Source organism: Gracilinanus agilis, chromosome 5 (assembly GCF_016433145.1).
Source record: "Gracilinanus agilis isolate LMUSP501 chromosome 5, AgileGrace, whole genome shotgun sequence".
Taxonomy (NCBI): domain Eukaryota; kingdom Metazoa; phylum Chordata; class Mammalia; order Didelphimorphia; family Didelphidae; genus Gracilinanus; species Gracilinanus agilis.
The window spans coordinates 39,130,575-39,147,213 of record NC_058134.1 but is presented as its reverse complement, the minus strand read 5'-3'; the positions used below and the strand labels follow the sequence as shown (position 1 = coordinate 39,147,213).

At 40.3% G+C, this 16,639-nt stretch overlaps 1 protein-coding gene across 1 annotated transcript in view; it reads left to right on the top strand.

Moving 5' to 3' along the window:
• EAF1 (ELL associated factor 1) overlaps window positions 1-10,037 on the top strand; it is a 15,277-nt gene extending 5,240 nt beyond the window's left edge. Inside the window, exons 2-4 of the mRNA XM_044677325.1 lie at window positions 4,587-4,710; window positions 6,831-7,064; window positions 8,600-10,037. Of these exons, the coding sequence (XP_044533260.1) occupies window positions 4,587-4,710; window positions 6,831-7,064; window positions 8,600-8,646 (405 nt within the window). The 3' untranslated portion in view covers window positions 8,647-10,037. The remainder of the gene's footprint in view (window positions 1-4,586; window positions 4,711-6,830; window positions 7,065-8,599) is intronic.
• The last annotated feature ends 6,602 nt before the right edge of the window (window positions 10,038-16,639 follow it).

Genomic DNA, 16,639 nt, shown 5'->3' with positions numbered 1-16,639 from the left:
CCCCAACCCACAGTGGAACCTTCCAAAGGACCCACACACCTTGCCCTGGCACCCTGCAAGGCCCCCCCCTTTCCAGCAGCACAGTAGAACCCTCAACCCCCTTCTGTCCCCTCTCAGAGGACATCTAGAGCCCCCAGAAGTGCTTAGTGTGACATTTCAGAGACCCCAAGCAGGTCTCCCCTACACCTTCTTGGGCGGGGCAGAGAGCTTGATGTGGGTCTTCTGGGTAGGGGGAGGATTGGAACCCCAGGGGGTGCTGAGCTGGGATCCCAAAAGGGGAGCCTGAGACTGTATATACTCTTCTTCCAGCTTCTCAGTAGCCCCAGGGGAAGGTAGGGGAGACACAGGGTCCCCATCTTTCGGAGGGGAGGGGCTTTTCCACGTCTGATGGACTCTTGACCAGGGGAGTCTTTGACCATCAACCCGAGCTGAAAGTACTATTTTGAATTTTTTTAAAAAACAACAAACTATTTTATCTTTAAAAAATCACAAGATAACCATTATTGTTTTGTTTAAATCTTGTTTTTCTTTACTCCTACAGGCCTTTCAAGGGTGGGACACTTCCCTTAGCATCCCTAGCAAAGATTTGGCTGCTAGAAATTAGCTGACTGGCACACTGATTCACAAAGCTTAGACTTTCCATGCTGCCCTACTAACACTAGTTAAGACTTGTTTTTGCCAGGAAAGCAAATCAGTTGTGACTCAACACAGAGAGCATGTGTTTTGTAATGAAATGCTCTCTTTCCCTGGTCACATTATTATTCAATCCTCATGTGTTGAGCAGCATTGAGATTGGCAGAGAGGTCTCTTTGAAGGGAGGGTATTAAAAAATGGGGTGAACTTTCCTCAAATTCATTTTCTAGTGTGTTGTCTTTGGGGTGAGAAGAAAGGGAGGGAAACGAAGTTAAATCAGAATTCAGTGGGACATATCACTTATTTGAGCATATAGCCTAGGCAGCCATATATGTGCCGAACTGGAATGCAAAAGCTTGGGAAATCTAGAGATCATTGTGACAACAGTGTATATATTCATGTCTGGGTTTCAGTTGAAACTGGAAGACAAAATACGATGAAATAATATAGAATCAAAGAATCTTGGAGGTAGGAGGAACTTTTAGAAATGTGTGGTTCAACACTCAATTTACAAAGAAGGAATACCGAGCCTAATGGAGTTATATGACTTGTCCAGGGTTATTCAGTTAATCACAACCAGTCATGACCCTTCTCTCTTGACTCAGACTGATGCTTTTATACTTACATTGACCTACTTTGATTTTTCTGCTTATACATCACAGAAAAATGCTGGCTGGCAAATGCAAAAAGTATTATTGTGGTAACTCCTTTCCTCATCATTACAACCAAGATGGCATGCCTTTTTTCATAGTTCTATGCAGAACCCATCTTAAAACTAGTCTTAAAATTCTGTTTTAAGAATAACTAAAAAAAAGAAAGAAAAAATGTAGTATTTTTGTAGTCATTTAAGAAGAAAGTCCTTTAATGAAATGGCTTTTGTTGATATTTTATAGTTATCTGAACAAGATTTAGTTTTTAGTTAAAAATATCCAGAAAATGATAGTTATAAGTAAACCAGCTATGGCTCTAATAATTTATATTCTCTTTAGATGATTTTAAGCCAGCATCTATAGATACTTCGTGTGAAGGAGAACTCCAGGTTGGCAAAGGAGATGAAGTCACAATTACACTTCCACATATTCCTGTAAGTTGTCTCTGTATGATCTTTTTAAACTTGAGGATTCTTCTGAAGTATCTCATTTGTGTTGTTGATATTTATAGTTCTTTTTTTTTTTTTGAGGCTGATAAAATATATTTCAGGTCAGCAACTTAAGGGAAAAGTAGTTTTTCTGTAACTTTTTCAGAGATGCTTGATTAAGATAATTCTTTTTGCTATGAAACTTACCTACAAGTCAGAAACTGTTGTATTAGCCCAAATGATCAGTACCTTCATAAATACATGGCTTCTCTGAGGCTTGGGTACAGCTACACAAGGTAGGCCAAATTGACCAAAAGTAGACAAACAGGTTCCATGGGACCTGGCAGTGCTGTGAGTCACATTGACAAGGTGTTGGATCCAAGATGATCAGCTAATGCTTGTGTCAATGCATGGGTTTGGAATTAGAGGAAATCAGCAAAGAACCTAGGCTGAGAAGCCCAGAAATAGTTCGATCCTAAGGCTAGAATCTGGGCAGCTAGGATTGAAGCAAAAGGGCTCAGGAGTCTGGCGTCATCAGTGAGAAAAAACAGGACAAGGAGCTGATCTGGTTGTAGTATTCTGAGTCGCAAGTTTGTCATGTGCTGGTCCAGACAGGTTTGAGCCCAAGATTACCCCCAAATGGGCACTTGAAGCTTTCTTTTGAGCAGAGACTTGTTTTTGTCTCTGAATCTCCAGGCCCAACATGGAGCTCTGCGCTTTTTCTTGTTTAGACCCAGTGATGCCAGTGGTATAGGGAGTTCCTGGGGTATAGAGGAATGATGGGCTCAACACGGAAACTCTGATTAGGGTAAGGAGGCTTTAGGAGTAATCCAGATGAAAGGAAGCCTTGAATTTGAGGGGCATCCTGTCATATCCTCCATTCAGGGATCATGTACAGGGCAGCCCTTCCTTGTTTCCCTGCACTTTTCCAGACATCCTCATGATCTTGCCAGTTGGATGCTTGTAAGTTTCTTTTTATATGTCTTCCCCATTTGACTGAGCTCCTCGAGGGCAGGGACTGCCCTTTGGCTTTCTCAAGCGCAGATCCTGACTCATTGTGGGTATCCTCTCAGCATATACCCCACTATAGCTTCTGAGCTTATCCAAAACCTTAGCATAGCCAGCAGGCTCAGCCTTCCACAGGATCAGGATGACTAGTAGGCTTCCATGGTTGAATCGTATCTGTTCTCTGTAATTAGGACCGGGACAGTTCATGACATGGTGTGCCTCCTGAATGAATGAAGCCAATGGATTTTAATTATCAGAATTTAAAATGGAAAGACCCCTTAGAGATGGTCTAGTTTATTTTACAAATGAGAGCATTGATTCCCAAAGAGAATGCCAGAGGTAACACCATTCATTGGGGCTCTCCAGACTCTATTCACTCTGTTCTCATGAAAGGTGTGGCCCTACTGTGCCTCCCTGTTGACCCCAAAACCTCAGTACCTTCAATGCACATGCCTGCCAGTACAGGGGGACCACAAGGGTCACAGGACTATGGTGGCATCAAGTAATAGTGGAGATCAAGTGCTTTGGCAACTTTAAAATGTTCAGTTATCACTGTCTCTGGTTTGGGATCATTTAGTCCAGTCACAAATAAGAAGTACCATATTGCTGCTTGTCTTGGGAACTTCCTCCTGCTTTCCCAGAAGAGTCCAAAAGCTCAGTTAGAAATCAGTCCACTTTGTTCCACATTTACAACTTTAATTGGTAGGGAAAGGATGGATCTTTGTAGTCAAGTTAGTTGGAGGATTTTAACATTTGAATTTTAGTTATTCGTGCTACATGACATCATTTTTTCTAGGTAGTGGCATGTTCCATGTATGATTTGAGATGGCTGTCTTGTGCTTTTTCTTTAAATAGGGATCAACACCTCCAATGACTGTGTTCAAAGGAAACAAAAGACCCTATCAGAAAGACTGTGTTCTCATCATTAATCATGACACTGGGGAATATGTGTTGGAAAAGCTCAGTAGCAGCATTCAAGTCAAGAAAACAAGGTATATGTATGTCTGTGTGTGGTGGAGCTGTACTACTAGCACACATCTACCACTGTACCCCAGAATCTCTGGAGAGCTCCCAGCAGAGGAGATGGGTTAGTAGAGAGTTCCTAGGAAGAACCAGGTAGTCTCAATCCATAGTCATGCTGCTTCTGGGTCAAGAAAGTTATTACTGTTTTGATCACCAATGAAGAGACGAGTTAAGAGAGCCTATGTTAAGATTGACTCAGAATCCATGGTGGGCAAAGGGCTGGACATCCATAGCCTTCAATCCAGGTTTTCTTGTATCCAGCTCTGGAAAGATGTTTACCATTTCCTTGGTTACTTCAATTCAGTAGACACTTTTTTTCCCTATATTTTTGATTGTTTGTTCTAAACAAAATCTTGATTACACTGGGGGTAATCTTCTGAATGGTTGCTTTGTTGACTTCTGAGAAATCTTCATTTTTAGGAAAATTATAAGTTGCAAAGATAATATGGTTGTTGAAACAGAAAAATCTGAGACAGAAGATTTTGGCACCTAGAGTTCTAATGGCAACAAAATACTGGCTCTTCTAGAATCTATTTCACGGGTGAAAAACCAAACTCTGAGCATCATGTCTTCTAGGCTGCTAGATTATAAGAATCAAACTTCACTGATTTTTTTGAGTAGTGAACACCATTTCACATGAAAGAACTGGTATGAAGTCACATTTCATGAACATAATCTATTTAAAATGCACAATTTTGTCTTTAAATGTAAAAGAATCAGAGAACTTTAGTTCATAATTAGACTACATTCCCATATCCAAAATGGATATGCTAGTCCCATTGAATATTCTTGTCCTTTTTTCAGAGCTGAAGGAAGCAGCAAAATCCAGGCCCGAATGGAGCAGCCCCCTTCTCGAGCACCACCACCTATACCATTCAGAGCCCCAATGAAACCACCAATTGGACCAAAAACGTCCCCTGTGAAAGATAACCCTTCACCTGAACCTCAATTGGATGACATTAAGAGAGGTAAATAATAATTTCTGGAATTCTTCTCAAGAAAGATAGATAATAACAGCAATAATTGCTAGGTGGTTTTAAAACATTTATGATTATATGACTGGGTTTCCACACAAATATTTTCATTTCCATGAGACACTGGCATTAGCTATGCTTGTTTCTGTTCAGGGCCTCACAGAAAAGAGGAGGCCACCCAGTAGGTCTAGTATAAAGTTCTTTCTTGATGGAGTAGCTTGAAGTAGGCCCAGTAGAGGGTCACAGTTTGATAAATAAATGTGTACCATAGACATGAAACCTAAGGAAAACAGTGAAAACTCCAAACTAGAAAAGAATTCAAAGAGTATGTGGTCAGTTGGGAAGCCTGAATGCCCTCCCCTGAAATTTTTCTCTTTTGGGTAGGGTGGCCTTGAGAATAAAGGGCCAGTATAAATATCTGTTTGTAGCTAGTTGATGTAAAGTTCTGTTAACTTTTTGTTTAGGGCATGCAGCCTAAACCTGAGTGAGTGTGAGGGAAGCCAGCAGAGTCCAGCAGACATTAAGTGCTATGTTCTCTGCCTGCCTGAATTGTATCCATTTCATATAGACTCATTTCTCTGCATGTTGTTTCTCCTATTAAAATGTAAGCTCTGGGGGCAGCTGGGTAGCTCAATGGCTTGAGAGTCAGACCTAGAGATGGGAGGTCCTAGATTCAGATCTGGCCTCAGACACTTCCCAGCTGTGTGACCCTGGGTAAATCACTTCACCCCCATTGCCCAGCCTTACCACTCTTCCACCTTGGAGCCAATACACAGAAGTTACGGGTTATTAAAAAAAAAAATGTAAGCTCTCTGAGGACAGGGGTGTTCTTTTTGCCTTTCTGACTGGGTCAGATTCCCCCAGCTACCAGTGCCTTTCTTGTAAAATCACTTTGTATTTGTTTCACCTATACTGAGATATAGATATTTTGTGTCCCCTGATAAGAGTACAAGCTCCTTGAAGCAGGTGACTGGGTCACAGTAACTGGGGAATTCCAGCCTTGGGTGCTTCCTCTAGAAAATGAGGAGTCAGTGGCTTCTAGATTGGAAAGCTTTTGTGCAGTTGAGCCCCACTACGAGTTTGGGAAATGGTTACAACATTGTAAATATTGCTAGGCCAATGGGTAGGAAGGGGAATTGATATATGGGTCCTTCTGGACAATTTTCCCCCATTGACGAGGGGTCCCACAAACTTTTAAAAAGGTACTAATGCTCACTTTGAGCTTTCAGTCCTCAAGGACCTTCCACAACACTTGGGCATTAGGAACATTTTTCCTCAGTCTGTCTTCCTGGCTTGTAACTTACTGGGATTCTGACTCCTTCTGGGACTTACAGAGCATGAGGGCCTGGGGCAGTTCCAGCTCCACAGAGGGATGTTGGAAATGAGTAGCTGTAATGTGCCATGTGAGACAGGAAAATCTAACAGGTTTTATACATTAACATCAGCAGATAGCTCTCAGTGGCAGTTTGGGGTAAGCAAAGGATAGTTTGTTTGCAAGACTTCAAATACATATTTGATTTTAAATCCTGTGAAATAAAAAATAATCTAGTACTGCATTTTAGCCATGTTTATTGGCAAGACATTATTTATTAAATGTAAAAGCCTCTTCCTAGAGATATTCTGAGCAATAGAGTTCATATGATTGCAAATCAAGAGCTAGAAATGATTTCATCTATACTTAGTCCAACCCCCTTAGCAAGAGAAAACTGAGACCTTGGGATTTGTAATGACTGTGCACTGTTACCCAGGTGTAAGCTGCAGGGCCAAGCCTGGAACCCAGGTCTTTGGTCTCCAGGGCTAGTGCCTTTGCCACTGGGCCAGGCTGCCTTGTTAGTCTGGTATTTTCTTTTTCATGTAGTCAGTATCATTTTCTTTCACAGTTCCTTGTTTTCCTAAACCTGAAGACTCTGATAGAAGATCCCTTCATGCCCATGAAGAGCAGTGTCGTGTACTGTATCTTTTGAGACTGGAACTTTTTGGGCCATGCTTTGAGTTCTTCTCATCAATGAATTCACAAAACTGTAGTTTGCAGAAATTTTAACTATTATGCTTTAAGCAAAGAATGTTATGTAACCTGTTTCTCTTCTGACACCCAAAATGTGATTTTGCTCCAGAGCTGAGAGCAGAGGTTGAAATCATTGAGCAGATGAGCAGCAGCAGCGGGAGCAGCTCCTCAGATTCTGAGAGCTCTTCAGGCAGCGATGATGACAGCTCCAGCAGCGGAGGAGAAGAGCCAGCTGCCCGTGCCTCGCCCTCACAGCCTCCTCACCAGCAGTTCAGTCACAGGAACCCCATGGCCAACGGCACGAGCCGGCCCTCCGGAAATCACCAGCTGATGAACACCCTTCGTAAGTGAGGAGCTGGGTTCGGAGGCATCCTGGGTCTGCCCGGCTGCGCCTGTTCATTCAGGCAGGAACAACCACTTAGCTGGAGTTAACATGTTCCTGCCTGAATGAGTGTCCCAGCCCAAATCAGGTTTGCTTTTTGGCTGCATACCAGTCACACTGCTGACTCATGCTGAGGCTTAGGAACATCTCAGTGTTCGTGGTACCTAAAGAAATATGACAGCATATCAACAGTTGTATGTGAGCTGGAAGAATCTGGTCACTGACATAACTAATTATAGATTCCAGAATATGTTAGTGCAAAGGGAGAGCACAAATTGGCATTTTGCATTCCTCCTATGCACACAAAACTGAATTCCAGAAAATGTTATCCCAAATGTTTGCAGTTGTACAGCTCAACTTAGAGTCAGTCTAGCTAGATAGGGCCCTCTGGACTTGTCCCCATTCCTGGTTATCTATCCTTATAGATGACACGGTCTCCCACAAATCCTCTTTTCCTTCAGCCCTCATCTCAGAGGGCATCTCCTACCTGAGGCTATGCCAGATCCCCCTGAGTGCCAGTGCCTTTCTTGTAAAATCACTTTTTATTTGCTTCATCTATACTTAGATGTAGATGTGTTGTGTCCCCTTTGTGTTGTGTCTCCAGGATGTCCAGGGCCTGGCATTTTTTTAAGTCCTGACTTTTTACTTCATTGGTACAAAAGACTCCTCATGTCAGCCAACTCAGATCAGCAAGTGTTGTGTTCCTGATAGTCTTAAAGAGTATCCTGGTACCCTGAGGTGAAGGGATCCCCAGCTTTGGGGCCCAACTGGCACCATGTGTCGAGGCAAGCCTGGAGTTCTAGGTCTTCTAGGTTCCAAGGCCAGCACACACCGATGCATACTGGCACTTAGTCAATGCTCTGGGTTATTGCCCTCAGTGGAAGGGTGCCGCCATTGTAGGCTTAGCAGGTTCTGGCCATTAGCAGTGGTTACAGGGAGGTCAGGCATTCTCAGTGTCTGGTAGCATTTCACTGCAGATGATTAAAAAGGGAAGAGGAAGAGCAGTCTGGGTGGGGAGAATATGTTAGGTCTTCCTGTAACCCTAACCTGATTATACTGCCTATCTTCACTGATGAATGTCCTTCCCTGGTGTGTTTAATCTGTGGAAGAATCGGAAACTCTGGCAGTAACAGTGGAGAAGCTAATTGAGTTAACTCTGCTCCTTTTATATGAATTGGTGGTCCAACTGGGTTAACTCATCACAAGCAAGCCCAAATTAAGTGTAATGTCTCTCCACCTGCCCAGTATCCATCCCTGATCCAAGGCTATAATTATGGACTTTTTACAGTCTCAGCATTACTGAAACCAAGCTCAGCAGTATCAGTGTATTATATTAATGAAATTTTGTGTTCTCTCGTAATTACTGATAAAAATAAAGTGTCCTTGTAAGGTTAAAGAAAGAGTTCTTTACTTGCTGATATGGAATGCTGTTGGGCATTCACTTTTAATTCTGTGATTTTGCTTTTGATTTATTTATTTTATTTTTATTTTTACAGGAAATGACTTACAATTGAGTGAATCTGGCAGTGACAGTGATGACTAGCGCTAGAACTTCCTACATCCATCTCTTCCGGTAGGAGAACACGTGGAGGCAGCAGGATGCTAGCAGAAAGCCCATCACCAAGGAGAGCGCTTGGGGGATTAGTGATCACTAAGGAATTGGAGGGGGGATCCAAGCCTTGTCACAGAGCCCGAGCAGGAGTGCTCTTGTATATATTTTGTGAATATCTGTTTTAAAAGTTTTACTTAAATCTCTAGAGTAAATGACTAAGAGGGTTTTGTTGTTGTTTGGTTAATGTTGTGGATGAAAAACCTGAACAGCTGGGGGATGGATGATCTTGGTTATTCCAAGATTGAATGATAGACATCCTTGGCAGTCCCTAGTTGTGTCATCTTCATTGCCAAAACAAATTATTTGGCTTTTGGGGGGCAATCAGCACCCCCATAGAATATTAAAGCCACTTCAAATTATTGAGCACATGGAGAGAAAGGTTGTAGACTTCCTTGGCTAACTAGACCTGACTATAGGCCAGTGGAGACAAATTTAGACATAGACTTGCCAAGGTAGAGAGGACATTGTTTATGATCCATGCCACACCCCTCATTTTCCAAAGGAGGGTAGACTTAGACAGGCAGAGGCACACAGCTAATAACAAATGGGAGTAAAACCCAGGGCTCCAGCACTTTCTCTATTGTACCATAATGCGCCTCCCATTCTATTTAATTAACCAAATATTTATTGAATGCCTACTGTGTGCAGAGCTTAGGTATATAGTAAAACTAATGATCTGTGTACATAGAGCAATCAGATACATATTGGAGCTTTGTACCTAGACTGTGAATGTCACAACTGCCATTTAATTCTAGTTTGAATTTGAGCCAGTTAAAGTTGGCTCTGTACAGGACAGAAGAAGCCCACGTTTGGCTGCAGTGCCTGGATGACATTAGAGGTTTGGGTACTGAGTTGTTAAGGGAAACCCATGAGCCCACATTCATCTTTCATTAGACATGATTGATTCAGTGGATTTTAAAAGGAATGGGTTTTTAAAAAAAGAAATAGGAATGGACATGAATATAAGGGTTAGAGGAGAAAACTACTGAATGTATAAACTGCAAGTGAGTTTAAAAGAAAAAATGCCAGGAAAGAATTTGGAAGCATCAAATGAGAGTACTGTAACTCCCTGATTTGGGGGATTTTTTTCCTCCCATGCTTTTATAAAACTATGTTTAAATTACAAGTTGTATTTTTGTACAGCTGGAAGCAAGACAGACTATTCCCTTGCTTGTACAAATCTTCAGCAAAATGCTTAAATTACTGATGAAATGGAAAGATTGTTCTAGGACAGCAATCCTCAGTTACAATTAAGTAGGCCTCCATATGGTCTAAATGAACATCCTGTTACCTATAATCAGAATACAGATTATTTAACATGAGAAAATTCTCTTGTTTATGTTTGCTGGGCATATAACTTTTAAATTAATTCTGGCCTATTGCTTCTTTGACTTATGCCTCCTTTTTACCCCCGCCATTCACCTGCCTGTCAGCTTATCAACCCCAGTTCTAAAGTAGTGGAATTTGAATCTAGACATGGGATACAAGGCAGACACATGGGGGTAGCTCAAAGGAAAACCATTAAGTGGAGCCATAGTTAGGAGTAAGAGGGAGGGAGGGAGGGAGGGAGGGAGGTTGCTTTTCCCTTTTGAATTGTCCAAAGAAAGCTGAGAGTTCAAGTAAGGGGGAATAGACCTCATTGCCTTGTGATCTTTAAGTACTTTTTGCTTCTTACCCAAATCTCAGGCTTTTAGATGGAATTTAATGGAATATAAGAATTTATTTATAATGAATTGATAATTTATTTATAATCTGTTGGTAGTGTTGACATTAGAGATGGACAATACCATTATCAGTTTATATTGTTGCTGGGAATAAGGAATATTTAAATATTTCACTACTATTATTAACTTGCCCAATTCTTTGAGCCAGATTTCAGTTGTGTGAATTAAGGTTCCCTGTGTAAGCTTTTAAATTTAAAATAAAAACAGATGCTAAAGGAAGCAAACAGGACCTTGGTTCTAACAAACATCTCCAGGTCATGATGTTCATTTGCTAAAAGGATTGTGTAAACGCATTATTTGCACATAACGCTATGGTTAGTTATTCAGATATAGTAGACTGGTAGGGGAAATATGGATGGTAAGACATTCTAAGAATGTGCACACTTTGGATGACAACTTGGACGTGGGAACTATGGATGTTTTCAACATTTTGAAGCATCTATTGGAATTTTTCCAATTTTCTTGTTATTTGTCTCCCATCCTTTTGTGTTTGTTTAGAAACTGGTAGTCATAGTGGATAGTCAGAAATCTCAGAACCTTGTCTTTTGAACATACTTGTTCTATATACAGTGCTTAAATTTTACATCTAAAATCACAATAGAGTTTGGATACCAGCAAACTCAAGAAATTTTTAGCTGAAACCAAGACTACTTATTCTTTGTCTTTTGTCTGTAACAGTCTCATGTTTTTCTGATGTTTATATTTGCTTGTCTTTGGTGGTGGGAAAATTTAAAGTCTCCAGAATCCCTATTTCCCTGATTAAGATAACAGATTCAATAGGATATTTGTGTGTGTGTGTGTGTGTGTGTGTGTGTGTGTGTGTGTGTGTGATATTTATGTTACTTTGATAGAAGTATTCTCATGGGGATATATGTTAGGTTATAGTAAAAATAGAAATATTCCAACATGGCATGGTAGGTAGCATTTTGGAAACTCAGGTGTAGGTTGAAGTAAAAGACCAGTAGAATAATGGTCAGCACTTACCATTGCCATTTCCCCATCATCACTTTTGTCCCAAGTTCATTTTAACAAGTTAACTTAAAGTTGTCTGGCTCTGTGATTACAATTTTTAAAATCTTGTGCCTAGAGTTTATTTTCATAGCTGCTTTTACTATAGGGTAGAAATGTGCATGTTTACATTTATGTAAAATATTTGCAGTGTAAAGTTTTGTAGTTTACTCTTTTTAAAAAATCACTATATTTAAATAAGAAATTAAAGACAGCAATCCTTCTTTTGTCTTCTGTTTTTCTTTCTTAAGCTAGAAATAATTAAGAGGATGTTTCTTACAGTAACCCTTAATATTTGGAGCTAATGGTAAAGAGATCTTTAAAATGATCTTAAAATTGGATATCACTAGATTTAAGAGGTTTACTAGGTTTAGCAAAAATTCTTAAATGCATTTTAATGGCATGATTTATGGGCACTTTGAAAGGGATAAAGAGATGACTGGGAAATAGCATGGGTTCACCAAAACTTAAGTTATTATGCTAGACTGATTTAATTTCTGTTTTGATAATGTCACTAGAGTTAGAAGGCCAGGGAATTGCCAGGGGGACCTAGAGTCTGGTAAATGATCCGGCTTCCAATACTACCTCAGCTACTTACCACCTGTGGGACCTCAGATAAGGCACATCATCTTTTCTGTCATGATGGGGTAGTTAATGTCATGGAATGACAGACTGGATGGAACTCTAGGGGAGGGCCACCAGTTCTTTTCCTTGGCCTTGTATGTCCATAGAATTTTCTAGCCAATATATTAGATGACAGAATTAGAATCCAATAAGATCTTGATGACCTGGAATGTTCATTAAAGCTAACAAGATGAAACTCAAAAAGATTAATGAAAAAGTCCTTCACTTGGATTAAGAAAAATTAACTACACAAGTACAGAATGGGGCAGATGTAGTTAAAAAGCAGTTCACTGGGGAGAGAAAAAAGGCAAAGGGTGGGATGTTTAAATTGAAAATCCCAAGTTATGCCTATAGAGTCAAAGAGGTGATAGAGGATTCTTTTCCTGAGTCAGCCCAAATATGATAATTGTGGCTAGTTCCAGGCACCACTTTTTTTTTTTTTTTTTAAGGGTCGTTGACAAGTCATAGAATGCCCAAAGGAAAAAGACTGGGATGGTTTGGAGAGCTGAAACCATGACAGACAAGTTAGAGAATGTGATAATTGGAAAGAGAAGAGATTGCTTTCTTCAAATACTTGAAGAGTTATTATGTGGAAGAGGGAACTTCGGGAAATTAAGTGAGGCAGATTTAGGGTCAACAAAACCTTCCTCATTAGAGCCTCAAAAAGTAGTGAATTCTTCACTAGAAGTCTTAAAATTGAGGCTGTATGACCATTTACTAGATAATGGCAGAAAGGATTCTTTTGCCTAAAGGTCGAATCTCCTCTGAGGTTCCTCCCTTAAAAAGGATAGTTAGAATCTACATCTTCAGCTATTTCACTGATTCCCTATACCAGACAGGCATGCCAGCAGTAGAAAAAACAAGAATTGTCCTTAGCATAGGCCTGAGATTTGGGTATCCTGTACTGGGCATTCTGGCAAGTTAGCCATTTTTCTGTGGAAGCAGGCACCAGTCCTCAAACAAGTGCATCACTGGGGAACTTGTTCTTCCTTTATTTTTTAGGGCATTGGTTCATTTTTCCTTTTGTGTTTGGGCAGCTTTCTAATAGCACATAAGCACTCAAACAGCTCACTTCGTGCAAGTATGAGGTGATGAGGAATGGCTACTTTTTGCACCTAGTAGGCATCCTGGTCTTTGGGTAAAATGACTGGGTTGGAGTAAATACTTTGATAGTGAAGTCTGGCTGTGAGTCTTGGAACACTAATCTGAAGAACTGAAATTGAAGATAACTCAAAGGGCAATGGAGAGACATATAGTAGATTTGAACAGAACTATATATATATATATATGTATATATATATATATATATATAAACATTACCACAAGGACTTCTGGGGTTTATGGTTCAAAGGGTAATGTGAAAGGACTGCTGTTATTCAGTCATTTTTAGTCATATCTGACTCTGTGACCCCATTTGAGACTTTCTTGGCTAAGATACTGGAGTGGTTTGCCATTTCCTTCTCCAGCTCATTTTATAGATAAGGAAACTGAGACCAGTAGGGTTAAATGACTTGTCCAGGGTCACATAGCTAGTATCAAAGGCCAGATTTGAACTTCTGAAGATGAGTCTTTCTGGCACTCGATGCATTATGGCAACACCCAACTGCCCATGAAAGGACCTTGAGGAGTCCAGTTCTCCCACATACATTCCAGCAAAGACATAAATGCACCAGATTAAACTATGATCAAGAGAACCAAAGAGAAACATCGGCAAACTCTTCTGTCCAGTTCAGAACTGTCCAAGAAGATGGCTAGAAACCTGCAGGTTCTGAGAAAGACCTCAGGGGAAAAAGAAGCCAATCCAAGCTACTGTACCAGGTCCTGAAATCTGTGCATGCTCTGAGCTGGGATGGATGCATCAGGCAGGGTAGTCAGAAGCCAGGCCAGTCTAGCAAACAGGTCTTGTTCCTTGTAGGAGAAACTCCGTTCCAGGAACTGAATTTGGAAATATGAGTAGTAGTAAACAGAAGAAAAATCCAAATGCAAGGAAGAAATACTATGTAAGTTAAGGGAAGTCAACAGGTAATTAGAGTGATTGCGTAACAAATATAAATAGAGCCTGAGGGAAAAGAAAGATTTTAGGAACTCCTAAGGGTGACTGGAAGAAATGAAGAGATTTAAAAAGTGAAATAAAATGAAATAACAGCTAGAAAAGAAAATAAATAGCTTAGAAAAGAGCCATCCAAATAGCAGATACCTTGAAAAATAGGATGGAGCAAACAGAACTTTGACAATTTCATGAATATTTGTTTCATAAGAATTATTGATCTCTGTTGAAGCCAATCTGATTTTCAGGGAATCTCTTACTTGAGTACTACTAAGCTGTTTTTTCTTCTTCCAATTCTTTCCTTAAGAGTTCTTTCATTTGTATTATTTTAGAACTCTTGCTTCATTGCATCAGAGAATTCTAGTACAGTTTATGGCAAATGTGATTTTCTTTGGAGACTTATTTGTAAGGGATGTTTTGTTATAATGTTCTGGATTTGAATTAAGAGGCATCCCTGGTGCCATAAACTTTCTTACCAGCGTTTTCTTCTCTTTACTCATTTTCTAGCCTTACTTTCTGAATTGGGGCTTTTGCTTTGGGCTAGGCTTTGTGTACTTCTGGAAGGATTGGAGGGGGCCTTCCTTGGTAATGATCTCTGTTATCTAGGTTCTGGGTAACAGGTGCTGTGTTCTTTTAAAGATCTCAGTAGAATATGACCAACAGTCTGGTGGCAGTCTATATTTTGCCAGGTGAAGGGGACAAAAGATGTGGCATGGGCCAATACCTGAATTGGATCACTGGGAGAGGGAGACAGGAGCTTGGATGATTTGATCCCTTCCTCCTAGTCTTAAACCATATTCCCTTCTATGTACTCTATCATAGTGTCACTGACCTTCTAGCTTTTCCACAGTCATGACACTCCCAACTCTTAAGAGTTTTCACTCGCTGTCCCTGTGCCTGGAATTTTCTCGCTCTTCGCTTCCCTGGCTTCCTCTAAGTCTCAGCTAAAGTTTTACCTTCTATTAGAAGCCTTCCCAGTTCTCTTTAATCTTCCGTTCCTTCTCCCTGGGATGACTCCCAATTTATTCAGTGTATTTTTTGTTTATACATAGTTGTTTATGTTGACTTTCCCATTAGATTGTGAGTTCCTTGAGGACAGGGACTGCTTTTATTCCCCCCACAAACACACACACTCAGTGCTTAGCACTGTGCCTGGCATGTAGTAGGCACTTAAATATTAGTTGACTGACTGATTGATTTTGATTGGCAGGGTGAGTCCTGATCACTGCCCTTCTACTAAACTGCATAGCCTTCTGGGTCCTGGTTTAGAGGTAGAACAACATAGCTACAGGCTCCAAGTGTTCTTGTTGACATCTTAGTCTAGAGTCCTATGTTTCTTCCAAGGCTAGATTCTAGGATTCTCTGGCTTACCCCTAATTCATAACGGAATCTTTATCTAAAGGACAGCCTTTTCTGTCTGGACCCCTTCCCTCACACCTAGAATCCTGGCTGTCTCTGTGTATGGATTTGAGCTAATAAAAACAACTTCGTTTCTCTTAAACTTCTTGTTTCTCAGTCTGATGCAATCCATCCATCCTTCCTCCCTCCCTCTGTTTCTTTATTTCTTTCTCTCTTACTTGAATAGTTGTGAGAGAACGTAGTTATTTTGCTTCTACTTAGTCTGTCCTCTTAAGGAAACTGATCAACAATTCCAGAAAAAAGAAACATTAGAACAAAGTCAAAAGACTTAAAGATTAAAAATTTCAAAGTATATACTATCAAGAACAGCATACCTAAAATTTATGAACAAAAGGCCTGGATATCATATTTCAAGAAAAGAATAGCTTCCCAGATCAGCTAGACCCAAAGGGCAAAGTAAAAATTGAATTGAAAACACCAATCTCCTCCTGAACGAAATCCCAAATTGAAAACACCCAGAACCAATATCCAGCACATCCAGGTGCAAATTTTTTTTTAAAGCTGCAGGCAGCCAGAAACAGGCTTCAAGGACTAATCAACCACAAGCAGGGTCACACAAGACTGCTGTAACTACTAGCAAAGAGAATCTTGGATTCATTACTCTAAAATGCAAAAGAAAAAGGTTTTAACCAGAAATAGCTGAAAAACTAAGCATAGTTTTTCAGAGGGAAAAAATGAACCTTTAATGGGTCTTGAAAGAAGACTCAAGAATTCCTGATGAAAAGACCAGAGGGGAATAGAATTTTTACGTGGAAAGACAGGAGACAAGAGAAAACTAGAAAAGTAAATACATTTTAGCAATTGGAAGGGGTTTCATGATGATATATACATACTATGATTAGGCCAGGGTCTCTTGAATCTCCACTGTCTTTAGAGGTCACAGAGGAAGTAAAGAAAGAAAAAAAACAATTTGGCAGTGGTTTTTGTTATGCCTTCTTGGTTTTAAGAGAGGAAAGAAAAGAGTAAAAAGGAATTCTCTAGGGAAGAAATGATGGAGAATGAAGTGACTTGCAAAACTGAGAAGAACACATAAGAGGGGGTGAGATGACAGCATTTATGAGCCTCACACTCATCTGATTTGGGCTAATGAAAGTTCATCATA